The sequence below is a fragment of the Heptranchias perlo genome, chromosome 22, assembly GCF_035084215.1.
Source record: "Heptranchias perlo isolate sHepPer1 chromosome 22, sHepPer1.hap1, whole genome shotgun sequence".
Taxonomy (NCBI): Eukaryota; Metazoa; Chordata; class Chondrichthyes; order Hexanchiformes; family Hexanchidae; genus Heptranchias; species Heptranchias perlo.
The window spans coordinates 41,052,071-41,069,590 of NC_090346.1; the positions used below are offsets into that span (position 1 = coordinate 41,052,071).

At 39.6% G+C, this 17,520-nt stretch overlaps 1 protein-coding gene across 1 annotated transcript; it reads right to left on the reverse strand.

Moving 5' to 3' along the window:
- Window positions 1-396: 396 nt before the first annotated feature.
- hapstr1a (HUWE1 associated protein modifying stress responses a) lies at window positions 397-14,098 on the reverse strand. The gene is made up of 4 exons (XM_068003350.1): window positions 13,590-14,098; window positions 12,981-13,061; window positions 9,832-10,110; window positions 397-3,360 (listed from the first exon to the last, which is right to left on the reverse strand). Exons 1-4 carry the CDS (start codon window positions 13,798-13,800, stop codon window positions 3,116-3,118), a joined length of 816 nt encoding a protein of 271 aa, XP_067859451.1. The 5' UTR covers window positions 13,801-14,098; the 3' UTR covers window positions 397-3,115.
- Between the last annotated feature and the right edge of the window lie 3,422 nt (window positions 14,099-17,520).

A 17,520-nucleotide genomic window follows, 5' to 3' on the forward strand; every position in this document is an offset into this window, starting at 1 on the left:
GGGCACACTGAGAACGAATGAGAAAAAAAGAGGAAAAGGAAACAAATTTAAATTACATGTTGCAACACAATGGCTGCAAATTATAACATTCCAACTTAATTACCAAAATAACATCAGCCATCTTACAGGGCTGGATTCAAATCCCAGGAGGTGAAAGCAATGAGTGAACCTAATTTCTCCACAGATTAGTGTTAGTACAACATGATTTTTTAAAAATCCCATTTAAAAAGCAAAACACAAGTGGAATTTTCCAACCTGAATTGTCACTAATTTTTTCCCCCACGTAATTGAACTGCAACTGGAGGGGATGGGAAGACAGACAGAAATTTATTCCTAAAATGATGCAATTTTAAAATTATTTCCAAGTAGACCAGTGCGATTGAAAAAGGCAATATCTGATTTGCATGGTGTTTATTCTTTCTCCAAGTGCACGCTACAGTTAGATAAAGTAACATTTTGGTACAGTTTTATGCATTAGAAATTGTAAGTGTTACCTATTCTTGAAATGGCAATTACAGTTTACAGTGGTTTCCACCAAATGAAAATACGATTTAACAAGAAAAACAAACAGCGTGCAACTTAGAAAGCCATCCAGGCAGCTTCACACCATCAAGGTATTAGGTAATACCTTTTCAGCACACTATTAAAATTCAACTTTTATCAAAACATTCTATGGAATTTTATCAATCGCCTCAGTGGTGGTGGCCTATCCCTACAATTCTTTATGATCACCTAGATTTACATTATACATTAAGCTAGAAAAGTGGCAACAAAATAAAACTCTGGCAAAAGAGCTATAGAGGGGTTGTGGTAATAACGTGATGGGAAGAAAGTAGACATGCAAATGTCATCATCAATCATTGTAAACTGAAAATCTGTTAGTGCAAAATTTGCTGAAAGCCTTAGTTTGACTTTTAGAATGCACATAAGTGTATTTTTTTTTTAAAAAACTTTTCTCAAAGTCAATGCTCTTCCTCTCCTCACCCACAAACAAAACATGCTAGTTCAACTGGTGTTTTTCTCTGAAATTGTAGCATAGGGGCAAGTTTATTTCACATTTCTCCTCTCCCCCCCCCCCCCCCCCAAAACAACTTAATACATTGTCTGAGCTTAAGCTCCACATTTTGGACTAGTCAGTTAAGCTGATCCTCTTGACAGTTCCCAGCACTCCCATTTTCAAAAGGAACCCAGTATCAGAGAAGTTAAATTTTGTTCAAATCTAATATAGGTCGTCAGTGTTCACAGGTGTGCCCAGAGTTCTTACCATGTGGATTTTCGTAAGAATTCCATGTCCTTCATGCATTTTCAAAGACCTTTTTCTTTGAAAAATGAAGCTTCTCCATTAACCAACAATGAAGCCACATTTTGATATCTACCATTATGAGCTACACCTGGCTTAGGGTCAGTGAATGGGGGAAGAGGAGGGAATTGTAGATGGAAGATAATTAATCTATCTTAAAATTATAATTCTATTGCAAAAAAAAAATAAGAAAAAAAGTGCTGTCTTGCAGCATACCCCTACTGCCTCTGGCTAAAAAAAAGCAAGCCACCTTTAGGCTGGCTGGGTCGTCTAATGCCAACAAGTAGGTGAGGCTAACAGACAACCCCACCCAGTTAGTATTACTTGAAACAGTTAAATTGCACTTTGCATAGGTTTCCCAGTGAGAAAACAAGACAACTCAAAAACAGCCGTCGAGATGTATCTGCATGTGCAAATGGGCAAAATTGCTTGAGTTAGTGTGTGTACATCAGCGCTTTGAGTTTCTGTGCAAGTTGTTGGATTCTGTAGTGACCTTCAGCTGTGGATTTTTTTTTAAATCAAAAAGTAAATTATCTGTAGCAAGGGTTTCTCCACTAAAATGACAGTAAACTGCAGAAGTTTTTTGCTAAGCCTGCTTACCACAGTGTGAATTCAAAAGTTAAAATTCCCCCAAAACAGACTTTATAAGGCTGAAGTATCCTTTTTCAAACATCTCTCCACAAAACACAAGAGGTTACAGAAATAAAGTATTTTGTGACAAATTGGTTTGAAAAGCAATTCTCCAGGTTTATGCAAGTATGTTTACACAAACATATCTTAATACAAAAAAAATCCACCTCCTTTAACAGACTGTTATAGACAATTTTGAAAGTGAGCAGGCCACAAATAACTATGCAAGTTGTAATTTTCTACCCACTGTCAAAGATTCTGTCCCAAGAACTACCTGACTAACTGGACCAGCTCCACTGTGTGAAGGAAATGTTTAAACCGAGCATGATGCAATTCTGATTTCGGATATCCACTCCAGGGTTTGGTGTGCACATTTTATTTACATTATGTCGCACGAGTATCATACCAGCATCCAAATGCTTAGTATATACATTACATATATATTTATATATATTTATATATTTAAACATAACAAGAGTATTTTTTAGAATTTTTATGGGAAAGTCAATAGTATTGTTGTAATTTTTGCAACACTAAAACACAAGAAGTGAATCCAATAAAGATCTTTATGTTGATTTGATATTTAGTATTAATTGCATGACCATCATAGCACCATTTCCACAATCCACAGAATTAGCAGCTGCTTGAGTCTAACTAAAAAGAATAGTCCAATATTGATACAACTTATATACTCGCACTATACAAAAACCAGTAGTGTCTTAGTACAGTGCTGTAAAATGGAAGTCTGCAGATTTGACGGAAGATGCCATTTTAACATAGACAATATCAGTGATATACTGGCAATACTGTTGAAGCAGACAGTCAACACAGCAGGAAATAAAAAGGGCAATTAACAGTTTTAACCAAATTAACATCCAATATTACCCTTCCCTTTAAGAGAAAACAAGTTAAGGTCACTTTAGCTTGGAACCTAATGTGTTTACCTATGATGATCTTGCTAACTACTACACAAATGATTGGATGTCCTCTGTCACAAGACCGGTATTGGGAAAGCCATAATTACAAGAGGCATCTACTGCATTAGTTAGAACTTCCTTTATGGCAATCATTATTGAATTCACTTGTACTTTCACAATCAAACAAGTTATGATGGCCCTCCATTTCCATTCAAGAAAGTGTCGAGTATCAAGTGGCTTTCAAGTAGCACAGCGACCTTATAGAAGTTCAAAGCATTCGATTGCGCTTGTGCGTTGGGGAGTCTGTGATGACATCAGTACACTGGGCTGAGGTACGCTTCCTAGTGCCACCATTGTCCAAGTGGAGTGCCATTTCTTCTGATATGAAAGTGTTCAAATCCACGTCATGGAGTCCATTTCTCCTGCGAGAAGAGTTGGAGCTACCACTTACATGAGTGGGAGATCCTGGAGTACTTGAGCGTACACTTATACTAGCCATTGCTCCACTAAGACCTGTGAAGGCAAAAAAAAGCAAAGCATTAAGAATGATCCGTTTAAATGCTAAAGGCTGAGTGCACAGTTGCTGACCACTAAAATGCTAATATTTATTTTGCCAATCCACTTTAAGCTACCAAATTTTGACAACACTTCAAAGTAATGTCTTGACACCAGCTACTCTCATTTCATCATTCAGGCCCATGAATAGATGAGTTCAGAATAAGTGACAATGCTAGCAATATTGCACACTGTATTGTTCACTAGAAACCTGTTAATACAACAAAAGAATGTTCGCACCAAAATTTAAATCAGGTCTCAAATGACCAATACCTCAATTCCACCCCTTCCACCTCCCCAAGAACAAGTGCTTGACAATCTGTAAAGGAGAAGCAATCTCAGTCAGGGTGCTGCTAGGTGTTCTTGTTGTCCATGGATTACAGAGGGAGGAGGGGAAAATTTGGCTTGGGATCCTACTCCTGATCACTCTCCAGCAATCATCGCTGAAAGTGCATGCCAAGTGAGAAAAGGATCGGGCTTGGTTGTGTTGTCCACTATCAAATAGTCTAACAATACTCAACATCAAGGCTCAGATCTGAATAATAACCACTTGATTAAGGAACCAGAGAGCGACCAGCACTCGAAAGCACAACCCAGAGTCAGCATCTTCAAGGGAGGGGAGGGGAGGGGAGGGGAGGGGCGGGGGTTGAGAGTGGCCGAGGAGGGAAAGGAGAGAGAACAAACTTGCATTTATATAGCACCTTTCATGACATCAGGATGTCCCAAAGCACAGCCAATGTAGTACTTTTGAAGTGTTGTCACTGTTGTAATGTAGGAAACACCAGCAGCCAATTTGTGCACAGCAAGTTCCCACAAATAGCAATGTCATAATGACCAGATAATCTGTTTTAGGGATTTTGGTTGAGGGATAAATATTGGCCAGGGAGAACTCCCCTGCCCTTCTTTGAAATAGTGGTCTGGGATCTTTTACGTCCACATGAACGGGCAAACGGGGCCTTGGTTTAATGAATCTCAGCCGAAAGACGGTGCCTCCAACAGTGCAGCAATACTGCACTAGAGTGTCAGCCTAGATTTTGTGCTCGGAGAAAGGGGAAGGGGAAAAGAGAGGAATGAGGAACAGTAGAAAGTTGGCAAGAAAAATACCAAACCAATGTATTAATTTCAATAGACACAATCTTATACTCAATTCTATGTTTTAAAACTGCTGCTAGAGGCATCAATGGAAGCAGACATTTCGTGTAGAATCGCCTCCTAGTGAGTGTGAAAAGGGATAGATGATATTGGCAAAACTCCGAAACACAATTAAGGATGACAGATTCAATATCTCATGAAAAGCAGTCTCCATTTAGGATTATATGACCATTAAGCTGAACATATTTCCCTTTACTGACTGAGACTCGAGCCAGCGTTAAGAGCCCAAGTAAAATCAATCCAAAAAGGTGGCACTGAAATAGGGGTTTTCACATATTCAATTTGTGTAGTAGCATATAAATATAAAGACTGCTTACAAATCTTCCCATTATTCCAGACCAAGATGCAACAGTAAGAGTTGCCTAAAATTGACTTGTCAAGTTCAACCCAAGTCGTAATCTACCATGATGCCCCCGATGATGCTTAGTTGCCAAGTTCACACAAAGAATGATCACTTGGGACAAATTACCAAAGTCAAATATCGCCTGTGGAACTACCATCATTTTATTTGGAATCTTGATTTGGGGGGGGGGGGGGGGGTACAGTGCCACAGGTACCAGTCACCTTCCAGTATCGTACAAAAAAGGCCATTCTTGGAGTATATATCAGTGAGTATTGGCATGCTTTCCAACAAAGGGAGGCATCATAGGTGATTAAAACAAGTTAATGCCTGCTTGGTCAAAAGGCTCTCTTCCCTTAAAAATAACATTACTGTACTTAACAAGGGCTTCTTTCCCAATGGCTCAGTGGATTGATCCAATGATCAACAGCCATAAAAAACCATAAAACCGGATTTAATCCCTGGTCCATGCCAAGACAGGGGTCTCAAACGGGACAGCAGAGAGATATTCACCCTGGCCTCATTCATTTGTTAGGGGGGGGGGGGGGGAAGAAAAGGGGAAGGAGATGAACTGGGGGATGGGGAGCCAGAGTTCATGATCCTGACTGCTATCAAACAACCTTCACTGCAAGTACACATTGTGGATGTCAGGCAAGGATAAGACTGAACTCTTATGATGCCCACTACAGTCAAATAGTCAGTGATTCACCATCGAAGGTCACACATAACTAATTGCTACTTCAGCAAGATACCAGAATGCCAATGATTCCAATAAAACCAGAGACAAAAGTCAATGCCATCATAATACCAAAATTGGTAATAAAGAGTGCTAAGTGAATTTATTATTTAAGCGTAAGCAAATCATTATCATCTCAAAGAAGATACTGCAAATAGTTTATAAACAACATTGTGGTGTGTCAGGATTTAAATACCTATGGACAAATTCAACACCAAATTTCAGACCCAGTGGGACAAAAATCAGTTTGATAAAAATCTGGGTACGGGAATTCACTGAACCAAGTTGGTATTTACAAGCACATAGCATGGAAAAATGAACCACTAATGGATGCACCACCTAATCCTGAGGCAAAGATTCGATCACCCTCCTTCTTTCAGCCTTGATGCAAAAGGGAGCTTTGGGGGGTCATAACCAGCTCAATGGTCAGTGCAGAATCCTGGAGGTACTCTGGGAACAGGTTACTGCCTGCCCTGTTGGATATGCCCCACAGGGATGGGAGTGAACATAGAAGGATTCACCCTTTGAAAACAAATAAGTACACGTATATACATGCCACTTTAAAATTCTTAGACTTTATCTAAACTTGAAGTTAAACCCAAGTGACAAACTATTCAGCAATCCTCTTGGGAAACATGGTTATGCCCATCACACAGTTTTTCCTCAAACTTCCCCTCCAAAAGTTTTAGGGAAAAAAGAATTTACTCCAAGGCTTGAAGCCTCTTACCAAATGGAACAAATAGTACAACTGCCTTATTCTTACAAGCTTGATTTCCAACACTGCAGATACCTTTTGGCAAGACTCCACCATTTTATGAAACTTAAAAACAGATACATTTAAAACTCTGTTCATAGCAGAAACCAGTCTAGTGGTTAGTTAGTACTGAATTTCCCAAACATTTAAACTCCAGAATTAAGTGTTAAAACCCATTTCCCCATAATTTGCAACTCAAAATAGTACCAGTCAAGTGACAAAAGTATGCATCAAATGTATATTTCATGGGAATATAGTACCTGTACTCTTCAAAATGAACTCAGGACAATCTGAAATTGTTTTTCATTGAGATTTTTCAAAAAACCTGTCAAAGCATTTCAGTTCTTCTCCATAACTCTCATCATCAATAGCACAAGTAATGTGTCTGAACATTTCTCCAGTTATTAAAATCAACTTCTTTTTACTTAGATGCTTCAAATGTTTCATTTCAAAAATAAGTGAATTTGACAAAAACTGCACAAAGCTTTTTCACCTATACTTAATTGGGGCTAAGGATCTATTAAAGGGGGTTACACAGAAATAATAGTGACAAGATAATCGATGTTCAACCCAAATTATTAAAGCATACACTACATAGAGCACCTATTCTTGCAACACAAAAGCAATGCCTCATGACATTTTATTTTCTGCCCCAGTTATGGGTTTCAGTCTGAGAGTCTTCTGGGAAATAGTTCTCAACCAAACTTCCCCTAGCTGATGGATCAAACAAACTGTGGAGAGTATTTGTACTTTACTGATAGGCCGAGCCTGCTCAAAAACAAAAACTATGGCCATTTTATTCTTTTGTGCATTTGTCTTCCAGCCTCCAATGATACAATATACAGATTCTCTTCTCACAAGCACAAAAAATGCGACCTAGCAATTAACAGCCACCATGCATCAGCCTACCTATTCCCGCCATCGCCCATCTTCCTAATAAGCTCAGTGCTGCAGTTCACATCTGCCCATCTCGCCCGAGATTTGAATTTGCCCATAAAGGAAGGTGAGCACGGTTCAGAAAAAGGAAAGGAAATAAAAGGGAAACAAACGTGATCAACAGGCAAGAAATAAAAAAAGGTAAAAAAAAACAAACATTGAATTTTGCTGAAAATTACAAAGAATTTAAAATTATTACCAAGAGGGGAATCTCACTATCAGCATCCAGTTACAGTTATGATTAACATTTTTTGATCTTGCCCTACCCATTTGTCAATTCTCTCTTCAACTTCCCCCTCCGCTCATGTGAGCAATGATGACACTGGAGGGGGGAGTTCTGGCTCAAAGAAGTGACAGCCTGAATCATTAGTAAGAATCCAGTCATAAACCCAGAGATGATACACCACCAAAAGAGCATGTTGATTCAACTCCCTCACACTGTCAGACACACTTCATACTAGCAGGCCTGCAATCCCATAGAGGCTGTTGGACATTTTCTCAATAATTTCTTCCAATACAGTGTGCAAGCAAACATACAAACCTTTAAATTTAAAATAACCAGGGTGCTTCACAGTGCTACTTTCTACAAAGTGTAAGGTTGCAAAGTAGCATGCTGCATGCTAAGAAGCATAAAACCATTTAGTAAGTTTTGAGCATACAAGACAGAGAAAGCTTTTGAACTATTAATTTTAAGTCATGAGCATTTAGGCTAATGGTTGTCACAAGATTGTCATCTGTGATATTGATACCACTGAAATAGACAAAGGCAAGTGGAGCCATAAAATATATACAAGGAAAGACAAAGGATGTTACAAAAAGATGGGAAAATAAAAAGTCCATGCCAAGAAAAAGGGAGGAGAATCAAGATGTGCTGAATATTTAGTGTTGAATAGCCCTGTTTTAAAAACACAGGTTGAAATACCAATAAATGAAGCTAATTATCACTGTAAAAGTTTTGGTAACCAGGATCAAAGATTATAATTTCCACTATTTCTAATTCTACAGCCAAAAGTAACCCAATTAGTACTCAGAGCTTGTGTGGATGGTATTTCTTTTGGTATGAATAAAGTGGCAAATCTACAATATGTAGAACTTCCACAATACCTTGAATACAATGACAGCACAGATTCCTAATTGGATAATTGACTACTGGTTAACTGACTTTTCATAACTTGTTTACTTAGCTGGGATATACAACTTAGAGTAGGCAAAACAGCATCAACAAGCTTTGGATTGCTTTAAGAGCTTTGTAAATTTATATTCAGACTCCAGGTTTAACAGAACAACACATGAAACAGGCTGCAAAACTATACACTTTGCAGCATATACTCATTACATTTACACTTTCAAAGGGAAAATTTGTTTTTAAAAATCTGCACAATTATTGGGTACATGCTTAGGTGGGGTAGACTGCATTGTTAATTATTCTCCAAGGAGCAATTCTAAACTGGTTCTACTAAGAGTTCCCCGGAATACACTAGGCAGGTCACTTTGGTTAAAATACTGGTATGGCGACACACATCAGGCACTTTTACATTTGCACTTAATCAGTTTGGCTTGAAGGAGAAGAGTTTCTGAATGCTGGGTCCCCACATTTACATTACTGAAACCAGTTCCCTTATTCTGGCAGTTGTCATTGACCAAAGAAAACGTGGATCTACAATTCTACTCTCAGGATAAGAGAGTTGGTTTTAGCAATGTAAATACAGGGAGCCAGCACATGACTACTACTCTCCCACAACCCTAACTGCAAAAGAACTACATATAAAAGATCTATACATGGTATACCACCACTTCTTTCTTGAAAAAAAGGCGGAGGAATGGGGGGGGGGGGGGAAGAGGAGAGGCGGAAAGATAAAGAGTACACTAAAAGCTGACCTTATAATATGCTTGTACATCAAACTACAGTGGTCTTTTCACCCACCCAAAACACCTGTAATTTGTACGTCGTGATGCAGAACTTAAAAGTATTCTGGATAGATCATTAACAAAAATTTATGAACAAAAGGGTAATCAAGGATGAATTATAAGGATATGCATGTGGACCGCTTGGCTTTCTAATACCATATAACTATGGTTACAATAGCCGAAAGCCAACTAGGGAATTCAGACACATCTGTAATGCATCTTCAATCATTCTCAGATGTACTTTTTGTATGAATTTGCTTTCGATCCTATTACCAGTCTAATGCAGTGCTACCAAACATTTAAGTGTGTAAATCTTAAAGAAAAAAATACATTTGAATCCTTTCACCATTGAGCTCTTATGAATATTATTGTAATTAATGTTTATCATGATGGAAGAGCAGCTGATGCAATTATGCTGGATTTCCAGATTACAATATAGCAACATTTCACAATACCAGTTAAAGTATCTTGTAGACAAAATTGAGATATCATCAGTTTAACAATGCTGAAATTCAGCCTGTACACGTTAAAGGGAGAAATACAGTTTCTCCAAAATCAACATCAACTTTTCCCAAGTGCTTAATCACTTAACAACATAATTACCATGCAGTGCAATGGCTTCACGAAAAGGCTGTAAGTCAGTCTCTACAGATGAGCTAGTTTCTGTTGTGGGTGCTCTAGTGGGAGAGGTTACTACTGTCAGTCTAGGGGGAGCTCTGGTGTTGCGTGGTGGTGGAGCTTTTCCACATAAGAAGCTGATCAAATCTTCTCTCCGAATGGTTCGTCTCCGCTTTTTTACCCAAGCTAACACATCCTTATTACGTCGTTGATAACCGACCTGAATTCCTAAGTCATAGCTTCTGCGGTGAGCTTCAATACTTTCTGAAACAAAAACAGCAACAAATTTCTCAGCATAGCTAGGTACTTACTGAATCAAAAATATTCTATACACCAGAATCTAGTTCCCTGTCAATGCTTATTAGATTCCAAGACCAAATTGCTTCCCCATTACAGAATTTAGGAATCAAATTTGACAGCAATTTTGCAAGGATTTAGTGAAATTCCAGCACCATGATCTACAAAACTCGTGTCTCAAGACTAAACTACATTTCATTTCATTAAATATAATAGACTCAGAACCACATCAAGGTTATTTCAGCTACAAAAGTACAAATGGAGACTCTGAAAAAAAAAATGAAAAGCAAAGATAAAGTGAGCAATTTAGAACTGGTTAACATATTACTGGACACCAATTTATGCAGAGTAATGACTTCCCTAAAGTAATTTTAAAAAAAGCTGAAATACTTAAGTCTGTGTGTACAGCTCATTTCGATTGAGCTAATTTAATGAAAAGTTGTAGGCTGCAAAAGAGCTAAACTACAGCAAGCTTTGAATACAGCCCATTTTATAGATATAACCAAAAAAAAATGCTTCTGATTGCCATCATACAGGCAGTGCTACAATTTGAGTTTATTGCAGAAGCAATTCTGATTACACCCATAAGTAGGTCACACTCACTGGAAGCAACCTAAATCTGAAAATGTATTAAAGAACCTTTCTCAATGCTGTAGTATTTGCTTTGAATTTGCTACATGGGGATCATAAGCAGTGTCCTAAAGCCACAGAAGAGAGTGAATCAATGAATCTCAGACGATGGAAGCCGAGTTAGTTACTAATGTTTACCACTAGGCATCTCAGTAAATCTCTGCTCCAATCAGCGAAGTAATAACTGCATTTGTTTTGTTAGCAATCTGGAAATCAACAATATAGAAGCCACAGAAGACAGAACGCATCAATTCACACAACAAACGGAATTTCACAGGCCAAAACCACTTTTGGGAGGTCCAAATAAAATCACATTCCAATTATGAATTTTAGCCAGTCAAAATAACTCAGGTCTTCTTAAGCTAGAAAGAACAGACCACCTCTCTGGAAAGTTTTACCAGTACAACTGCAACAAATAAAATGCTAATCTTACCAGCAAAACAAAGTTTAATGTTACCTATTGCCACCCAAACTAATGTTCATCACTCTGTTCCTCTTATAATGACTTCTACTTTTAATGTGAAGTTAGTTCATTCAAATTATTTGTTAATTCAAATTAAAACACCTCCTGTACCATTATATCAAATTCCTTAATTCAATCTACTAAATAACTCATTTTCTTTTCAAAAAAATACTTTGAATTAACAGTAGTTTGATCAGATTTTGGCAATTACATTTCTTTCTAATACTAGCAGATCTTCCACTGTAGTGCTCACAATATGTCAAGTATATGCTGTTTTATAAGGTCGGAAACATCACACCATAAAACACACAATACATTATTCTGCTGCTAAAGTGCAGCTGTGTGTAAATGTAAAGCTACTCATTCCAATTTAGCTACAGTAGCTGTATATTGCGCTCCAATACGCTGTGGTATGAAGCAGTTCAACATACATTTGTGATTTTTCTCAGATTTACCTTCAGAATGGGCTTTTTGCTATGTGGCAGGATAGGCATAATGTTTAGAAGTAGGGCACTCCTGCAAACCATCTAAAGGATGGTGCAAAATATTAGGACAGGAAACAAACGACTTACTCTTAATCAGAGAATGGCATTCAGAAACCAAATAGGGGCAGGCAAACATGGAAGGCAGAAGTTTTTAAAAAAACACTTTTTTTGTGTGTGTCAATGTGTAAAATGAATTGCAGTAAGCTCTTGATTCTCCATTAAGGCTCTCTGCAATACTGTAACAATTGCTCAGTAAAGGTTCTGCATAATTTACAAGTGTAAAAATTATGTCAAGTCCGATGGGTTTTTATAATAGAATTGCATTAGTTGCATTACAATTAATATAGATTAAATATTCTTGAAGCTTTACTTGAACATTTATAATGTTTCAGCAAGTGTTATATACAGTAGTGTATACAATTAAGGCTGACATAACATTATAACAATTGTGCTATTCAATTAGAGAGAGAAAAGTCACCCATACAACCAACTGATTTAAGTGTAGGTGATATGATTACATCTGAATTGAAATTCCACTACCACCACCCCCCACCTCACCAAAAAAAAAATGCAACCCCACAGGATTTTAAAGTGCACTTTGCTGCACATTAAATACGAAGCAGAACACAATTTTAACTTAAATGAAAAAGAATAAAGTGAAAGCAGCGACTATCATGACAAGAACATTAGACCAAAATGGCTTACAAATGCTTGCAATGAGAAGGGAAATGTATTGCAGCAGTCTTGTTTTGTCTGCATTAGCTATCCAGAATCATGAGTCATGGCAGGAACTCCAGAATGAGGGGGTCCTAGTCTCAGCTCATTTAGCAAAATTCAGAAAACTAAAACCATTTTAAAAGTCTAATTCATGAACAAAATTAGCTCAGTCCTTGAACGTGACACTCACACCAGTCATGGGGGAAAATTTAAATAACCTGATTTTTTTCAAATTATTAAGCAAGCTTCTGAACAAAAGCCTTTTGAGCAATTAAATCTCAATGTTTCACCTTCAATCCTTTGATAATTCATTGATGCACATATATGCTACTGGTAGTTATTAGGAACTGCAATTAACAAATTATACAGCATCACTCATTATTTTTTAAACTGTACTTCTAATGGAGAAATCAAACTGCATGCAAAAAAAAAAGTCCTTTCCATTACACTTAAGTGCAGATCCCCCCCCCCCCCCATGCCCCAAAGCCACACAGTCCAGACAGTGACAAATACTGTACCGAACAGAAAGGGTTTGAATTTACCTTTATACACATTGGTGACAGCCGAGGCAGCATTTTGAAACGGGACCCAGAGTGACAGCCCTTGTTGTTGACAGACTCGATCTACAAAACACACAAGAGAAGGTTGGTAGGGGGGGGGGTGGGGGGGAAAGAGAGAGGAGAAGGAAGGGGTGGGGGGGGGGGGAGGGGGAAAGAGAGGGAGAGGGAAAAAATTAGGAGAGCAGTAAATGCAAACTGTCTGGTACCTAAACACACATATATAAAAAGAGATGGACAACCCTGTTGGATTGAGAGAGGAATCCGCCGGCCATGTTTGATTTCGCCATTTTGGTTGCGTCTGTTTTTTCTTGGTCCAAAAATAGAGGGTCATCATTTCCTCAGCCGCTCTCGCAGATTTTTTTTGCCGACTAATTTCAATCACTTTACCCTCTGTCTTTTTTTAAAAAAAAATCTATATAATTGTGTTTTTTAAAAAAAAATGTTCTTTCTTTGGTCTCTCGCCCTTCAATAATTTCCGCCGGCTTCCAAACCCTCCCCCAGTATAATAAATAAATAAATAAATATATAAAATCAGAAGAAGAAAATAAGGGCTCGCTGGCCGGCCGGCCTGGCCTGGCTGGCTGGCTGTACCTTTATATAACTGTGCGACGGCGGTGGCTGAATTTTGAAATAAATGCCAAAGTTTTTGCTGGGTCTGCTCTTCCTCTAGCGACGCCCTCTCCTCCTCGTTCTGTTCCTCTTGCTCGCTCTCCGCCAGGCACTGCCTCTCCCATTTGGAAAACCAGTGTTCGGGGCAATGTTCCTGTATTTCTGACTCGTGTTCATCTTTTTTATCCTCCATGATAATCGATCGATGTCTCTCTCTCTCTTTTTTTTTCCCCCCTCTCTCTCTCTCTCCTTCGTAATTTTTTTTTTGGTTAATTTTTTTTTTAAATTTCGATGTTATATTTATAATTTATTGGGTTTTTTTTTTTTTCCTTTTTTTTTTTGGTTAATATTATATTGTGGATTATTCCCCCCGGCGTTGTTGTTGTTTTTTTTTCCCCCCCACACAGACCCACATTAAACCTGTCTGCGCCGTCAACAATCACCCCGCTTGTACTTTTCGCTGACGTTATTAAACTGAAGGGACACGCCGCACCCGTAAACCTAACGTGATGGCCGGAAGCACACGCCCCATGCGCGTAAATCCCCTCCCTCTCCCTCTCTCTCCCCCTAACCTGCTGGTCGAGTCCCGCCTCCTTTGTGCTTCCCTCTTTCCCCCCCCCCCCCTCCTCCCCTCTGCGATTGGTGTGATCCCCGATCGAAATGTCTTTTTTTTTCCGCGGGGAGAGCGCGTCCAGCGATTGGTGGGTGGCTGCGTCATTCACGTGACGCGAGGGGCGGGGCGAGGCGGAGGGCGGTGTTTTCGGTATTTTAACCCCAAGTTTAGAGGCGGGGTCCGGGAGAGGTCGATTGCGCGCATGCTCTGAGGGGAGGGAGGGAGGGGGCGGGGCTAGACCTTTACACCCCTCCCCCTTCCCCTCCCCCCCCCCCCACACAGAGTCCCGCCGCGACTGAGTAGAAACAAACAGGTCACGTGATGGGGGCCTGTTGTGACTGGAAAATTCTCACTGAGTTTGGGTTCATTTTCACAACGTGGATGGTGTTGGAGATAAAATCTTCAATTAGCACTCCCCACCTTTCAAACCTTCTGGGACAAGCGAGCGAGAAGCAGTAACACACTTACTGCACTGTCTTTTTGGGATAAAGCACAGTGATTTGTTGACATTTGGCCTTCCTTGGCACAAGAGTAAAGCAAATGACACTCCATAGTTACAGTCTTAAGTATAACAAGCCACAACATCATCAGGATTTATTTCTTGTTGCAAAACTGCCAAGTTTCTTTAAAGGGGAAGGCTCACCAAGTGTAGCTGCAATCAATATGTCATTTTCTACATGATGTGGAGATGCCGGTGATGGACTGGGGTGGACAAATGTAAAGAGTCGCACAACAGCAGGTTATAGTCCAACAATTTTATTTTAAAATCACAAGCTTTCGGAGATTATCTCCTTCGTCAGGTGAGTAGTGAATGAAAGGTTCTCAAATCGCTTATCTTATATTAGGCTGGGACACCCATCACACCAATCAAAGGTGTGATGGTGTCCCTTTGATTGGTGTGATGGGTGTCCCAGCCTAATATAAGATATGCGATTTGAGAACCTCTCATTCACTACTCACCTGACGAAGGAGATAATGTCTGAAAGCTTGTGATTTTAAAATAAAATTGTTGGACTATAACCTGGTGTTGTAAGATTCCTTTCATTTTCTACACCCATTGTTTCCACAATAAATAACTATATATTTAACTATTATGTTTATACAACTTGATTCCTAATAACTTGTCAAGAATGGCAGTCAGGTTCCTTTTGAGAATTATTTTGAAAATGAAAGAATCTAACTTACTGTGTCTTCCTGAAAACATACACAGCATTAAATATTTAAATATGTTTGCAATCTTATCTTTCTCATTTTGTTCCCAAAATCTTTCCCTTGATAAACATTGGGGTAAGATAAATACTCATTCCATAAACCAGCAGCATAGGCAGGTAAGTGGCAGATACAGTTCAACATAGAGAAATGTGAGGTAAGAATAGAGAAAGAAAGTAAATAGTAAGATTTTAAATGGGGTAGAGGAGATGAGGACCTTGGTGTGCAGACATATAGGTCACTAGAGGTGACAGCTCAAGTAGATAAGGCTAAAAAAAAAGGTAAGTTGTACAAGATGTTAGACAGTGGCTGAAATATTGCATAAAGGTTTTATAACCCTATTATTGGGAAGATATAAAAACAATGGAAAAGTTGCAGCATAGATTCATTAGGATCTTACCTATACTGAGGAGTTACGGTTACAAACAGAGACTTGAAAGGTTAGGGCTTTAGTCAAGAGCTGAGAAGGTTGAAAGGGAATCTGATAGAGAAGTCTTCAAGATTATGATAGGATAAATTGTGACAGATGTTTCCATTGGTTGGCAAGTCGGTAACAAGAGGCACAAATTTCAGATAATTAAAAACAGAATTAAAGTGGAGGATGGAAAAAATTCTTAACGCAGAGGGTGGTGAAAACGTAGAATTCTCTGCTACTGACCATTGTTGAAGCAGAATCCATAAATAGAAGGGAATTAGAACGTTGCTTGAAAAAGAGGAATAAAGAAAGGGTATGGGAAGACAGCAAGAGCGTGGGATTAGACAAGGTGGCTCATGTGGAGAAAAACACTGGTACAGACATGATGGGCGCTAAATTGGGCCGTGTAGTGCCCGTTTCCTGCGTGACGTGCGTCAGATGCCATCTTGGTATAGGAGTTAGCGCAGGCGCAGATAACGACCACTGAGATTGTGAAAAGTAGGGAGAAAATGGCTTCAATCAGCGTGCAACGCTGATTTAAAGTAATAGACCCCATTTTCGGACTTAACGCTCAACTCAACACACAGTCTTAACCCCGACTATCTGAACGTGTCTTAGAGTGCCTGGAGGACCCCCACCAGCGCTATTTAAAGGGACCATGCAGGATTTGTGTCTGGGTGATGTGCCTGTCATGGTTGAATAGCTGCCAGTGTGTATGTCCTGTGAGTTGTGGGTGGGCAGCTTGAAACAGTGGTAATGTGTAAGGGTGAGAGGAAGCATCTGGTTGAAAGAGTTGAGTACTGATGGAAAGAGTTTGTTGGTAAGTGGGGGATGGAGGGTGTGGTGCATGGTGCAGTTGGTAGGAGACGCCACTGGACAGTTGACCTCACTCATCTTGACCACTCATGTCAAAGCATTGAACTTCTTCCTGCACTGCATCCATGTTCATGATGCTGTGTGCCTGGCATTGACTTCGTCCCCCACTGCCTCCCATTGCCTTTTGGATATATGTCTGGAGGGCCCCTTGCCCCCCCCCCCTCCCCCCACTGCAGATATAGGATGTCCCTCTTTCTGTCAAGCTCTTGCACCAAGGCCACTGGTGCATCAGCAGAGAACCTTGGTGCACGCACTCTCACAGGCTTGGTACAAACTCAGATCAGCAGATTGGTGAGGTCTGACGTGCAGATTGGAGGATGTGGTATTTAGTGGTGCGCAACCTTTATTCAATGTTTTAACATAACTCATCAATGTGTAAACATAGGGACGGGACCTGCATCGGTGCTTTACGTGTGCGATGTCTGATCTCCGTTCAGAATCTGTGCAGACTGTTATTTTCAGCAAATAACAGGTACCAGTTACCTTTAAGAGATTTCTAACAGACCGCCTGCCTTTAAGAGATTGGAGTTCCCCCTGCTGGTGGAAATTGCGAATTGCATTGAATCCTCGTTCAACGTTGATTTCCAACGCAGATCGCAGGTAAGTCCTCAGGCCTGACGAAAGTCTCGTCCTGCCTGCGCAGGGACCATTGGGTGCGGGGTAATAGCGGATCGTGCTACCCCCGCCCAAAAACAGGCTCTATCCGAATTTTCCCCCCCGATGAGCTCAATGGCCTGTTTCTGTGCTGTAACATTCTATGATTCTATCTACAAAAATGCCTATACTTTGCAGGAGAAATA

What these genes read in the sequence shown, in the direction of transcription:
- hapstr1a (XM_068003350.1), bottom strand. Translation starts at nt 13,800, where the DNA reads ATGGAGGATAAAAAAGATGAACACGAGTCAGAAATACAGGAACATTGC. An exon ending in CGTCGCACAGTTATATAAAG is followed by an intron (nt 13,062 to 13,589) that starts GTACAGCCAGCC and finishes TGTGTTTTGTAG; the next exon opens with ATCGAGTCTGTCAACAACAA. An exon ending in TGAAGCCATTGCACTGCATG is followed by an intron (nt 3,361 to 9,831) that starts GTAATTATGTTG and finishes TTGCCTTCACAG; the next exon opens with GTCTTAGTGGAGCAATGGCT.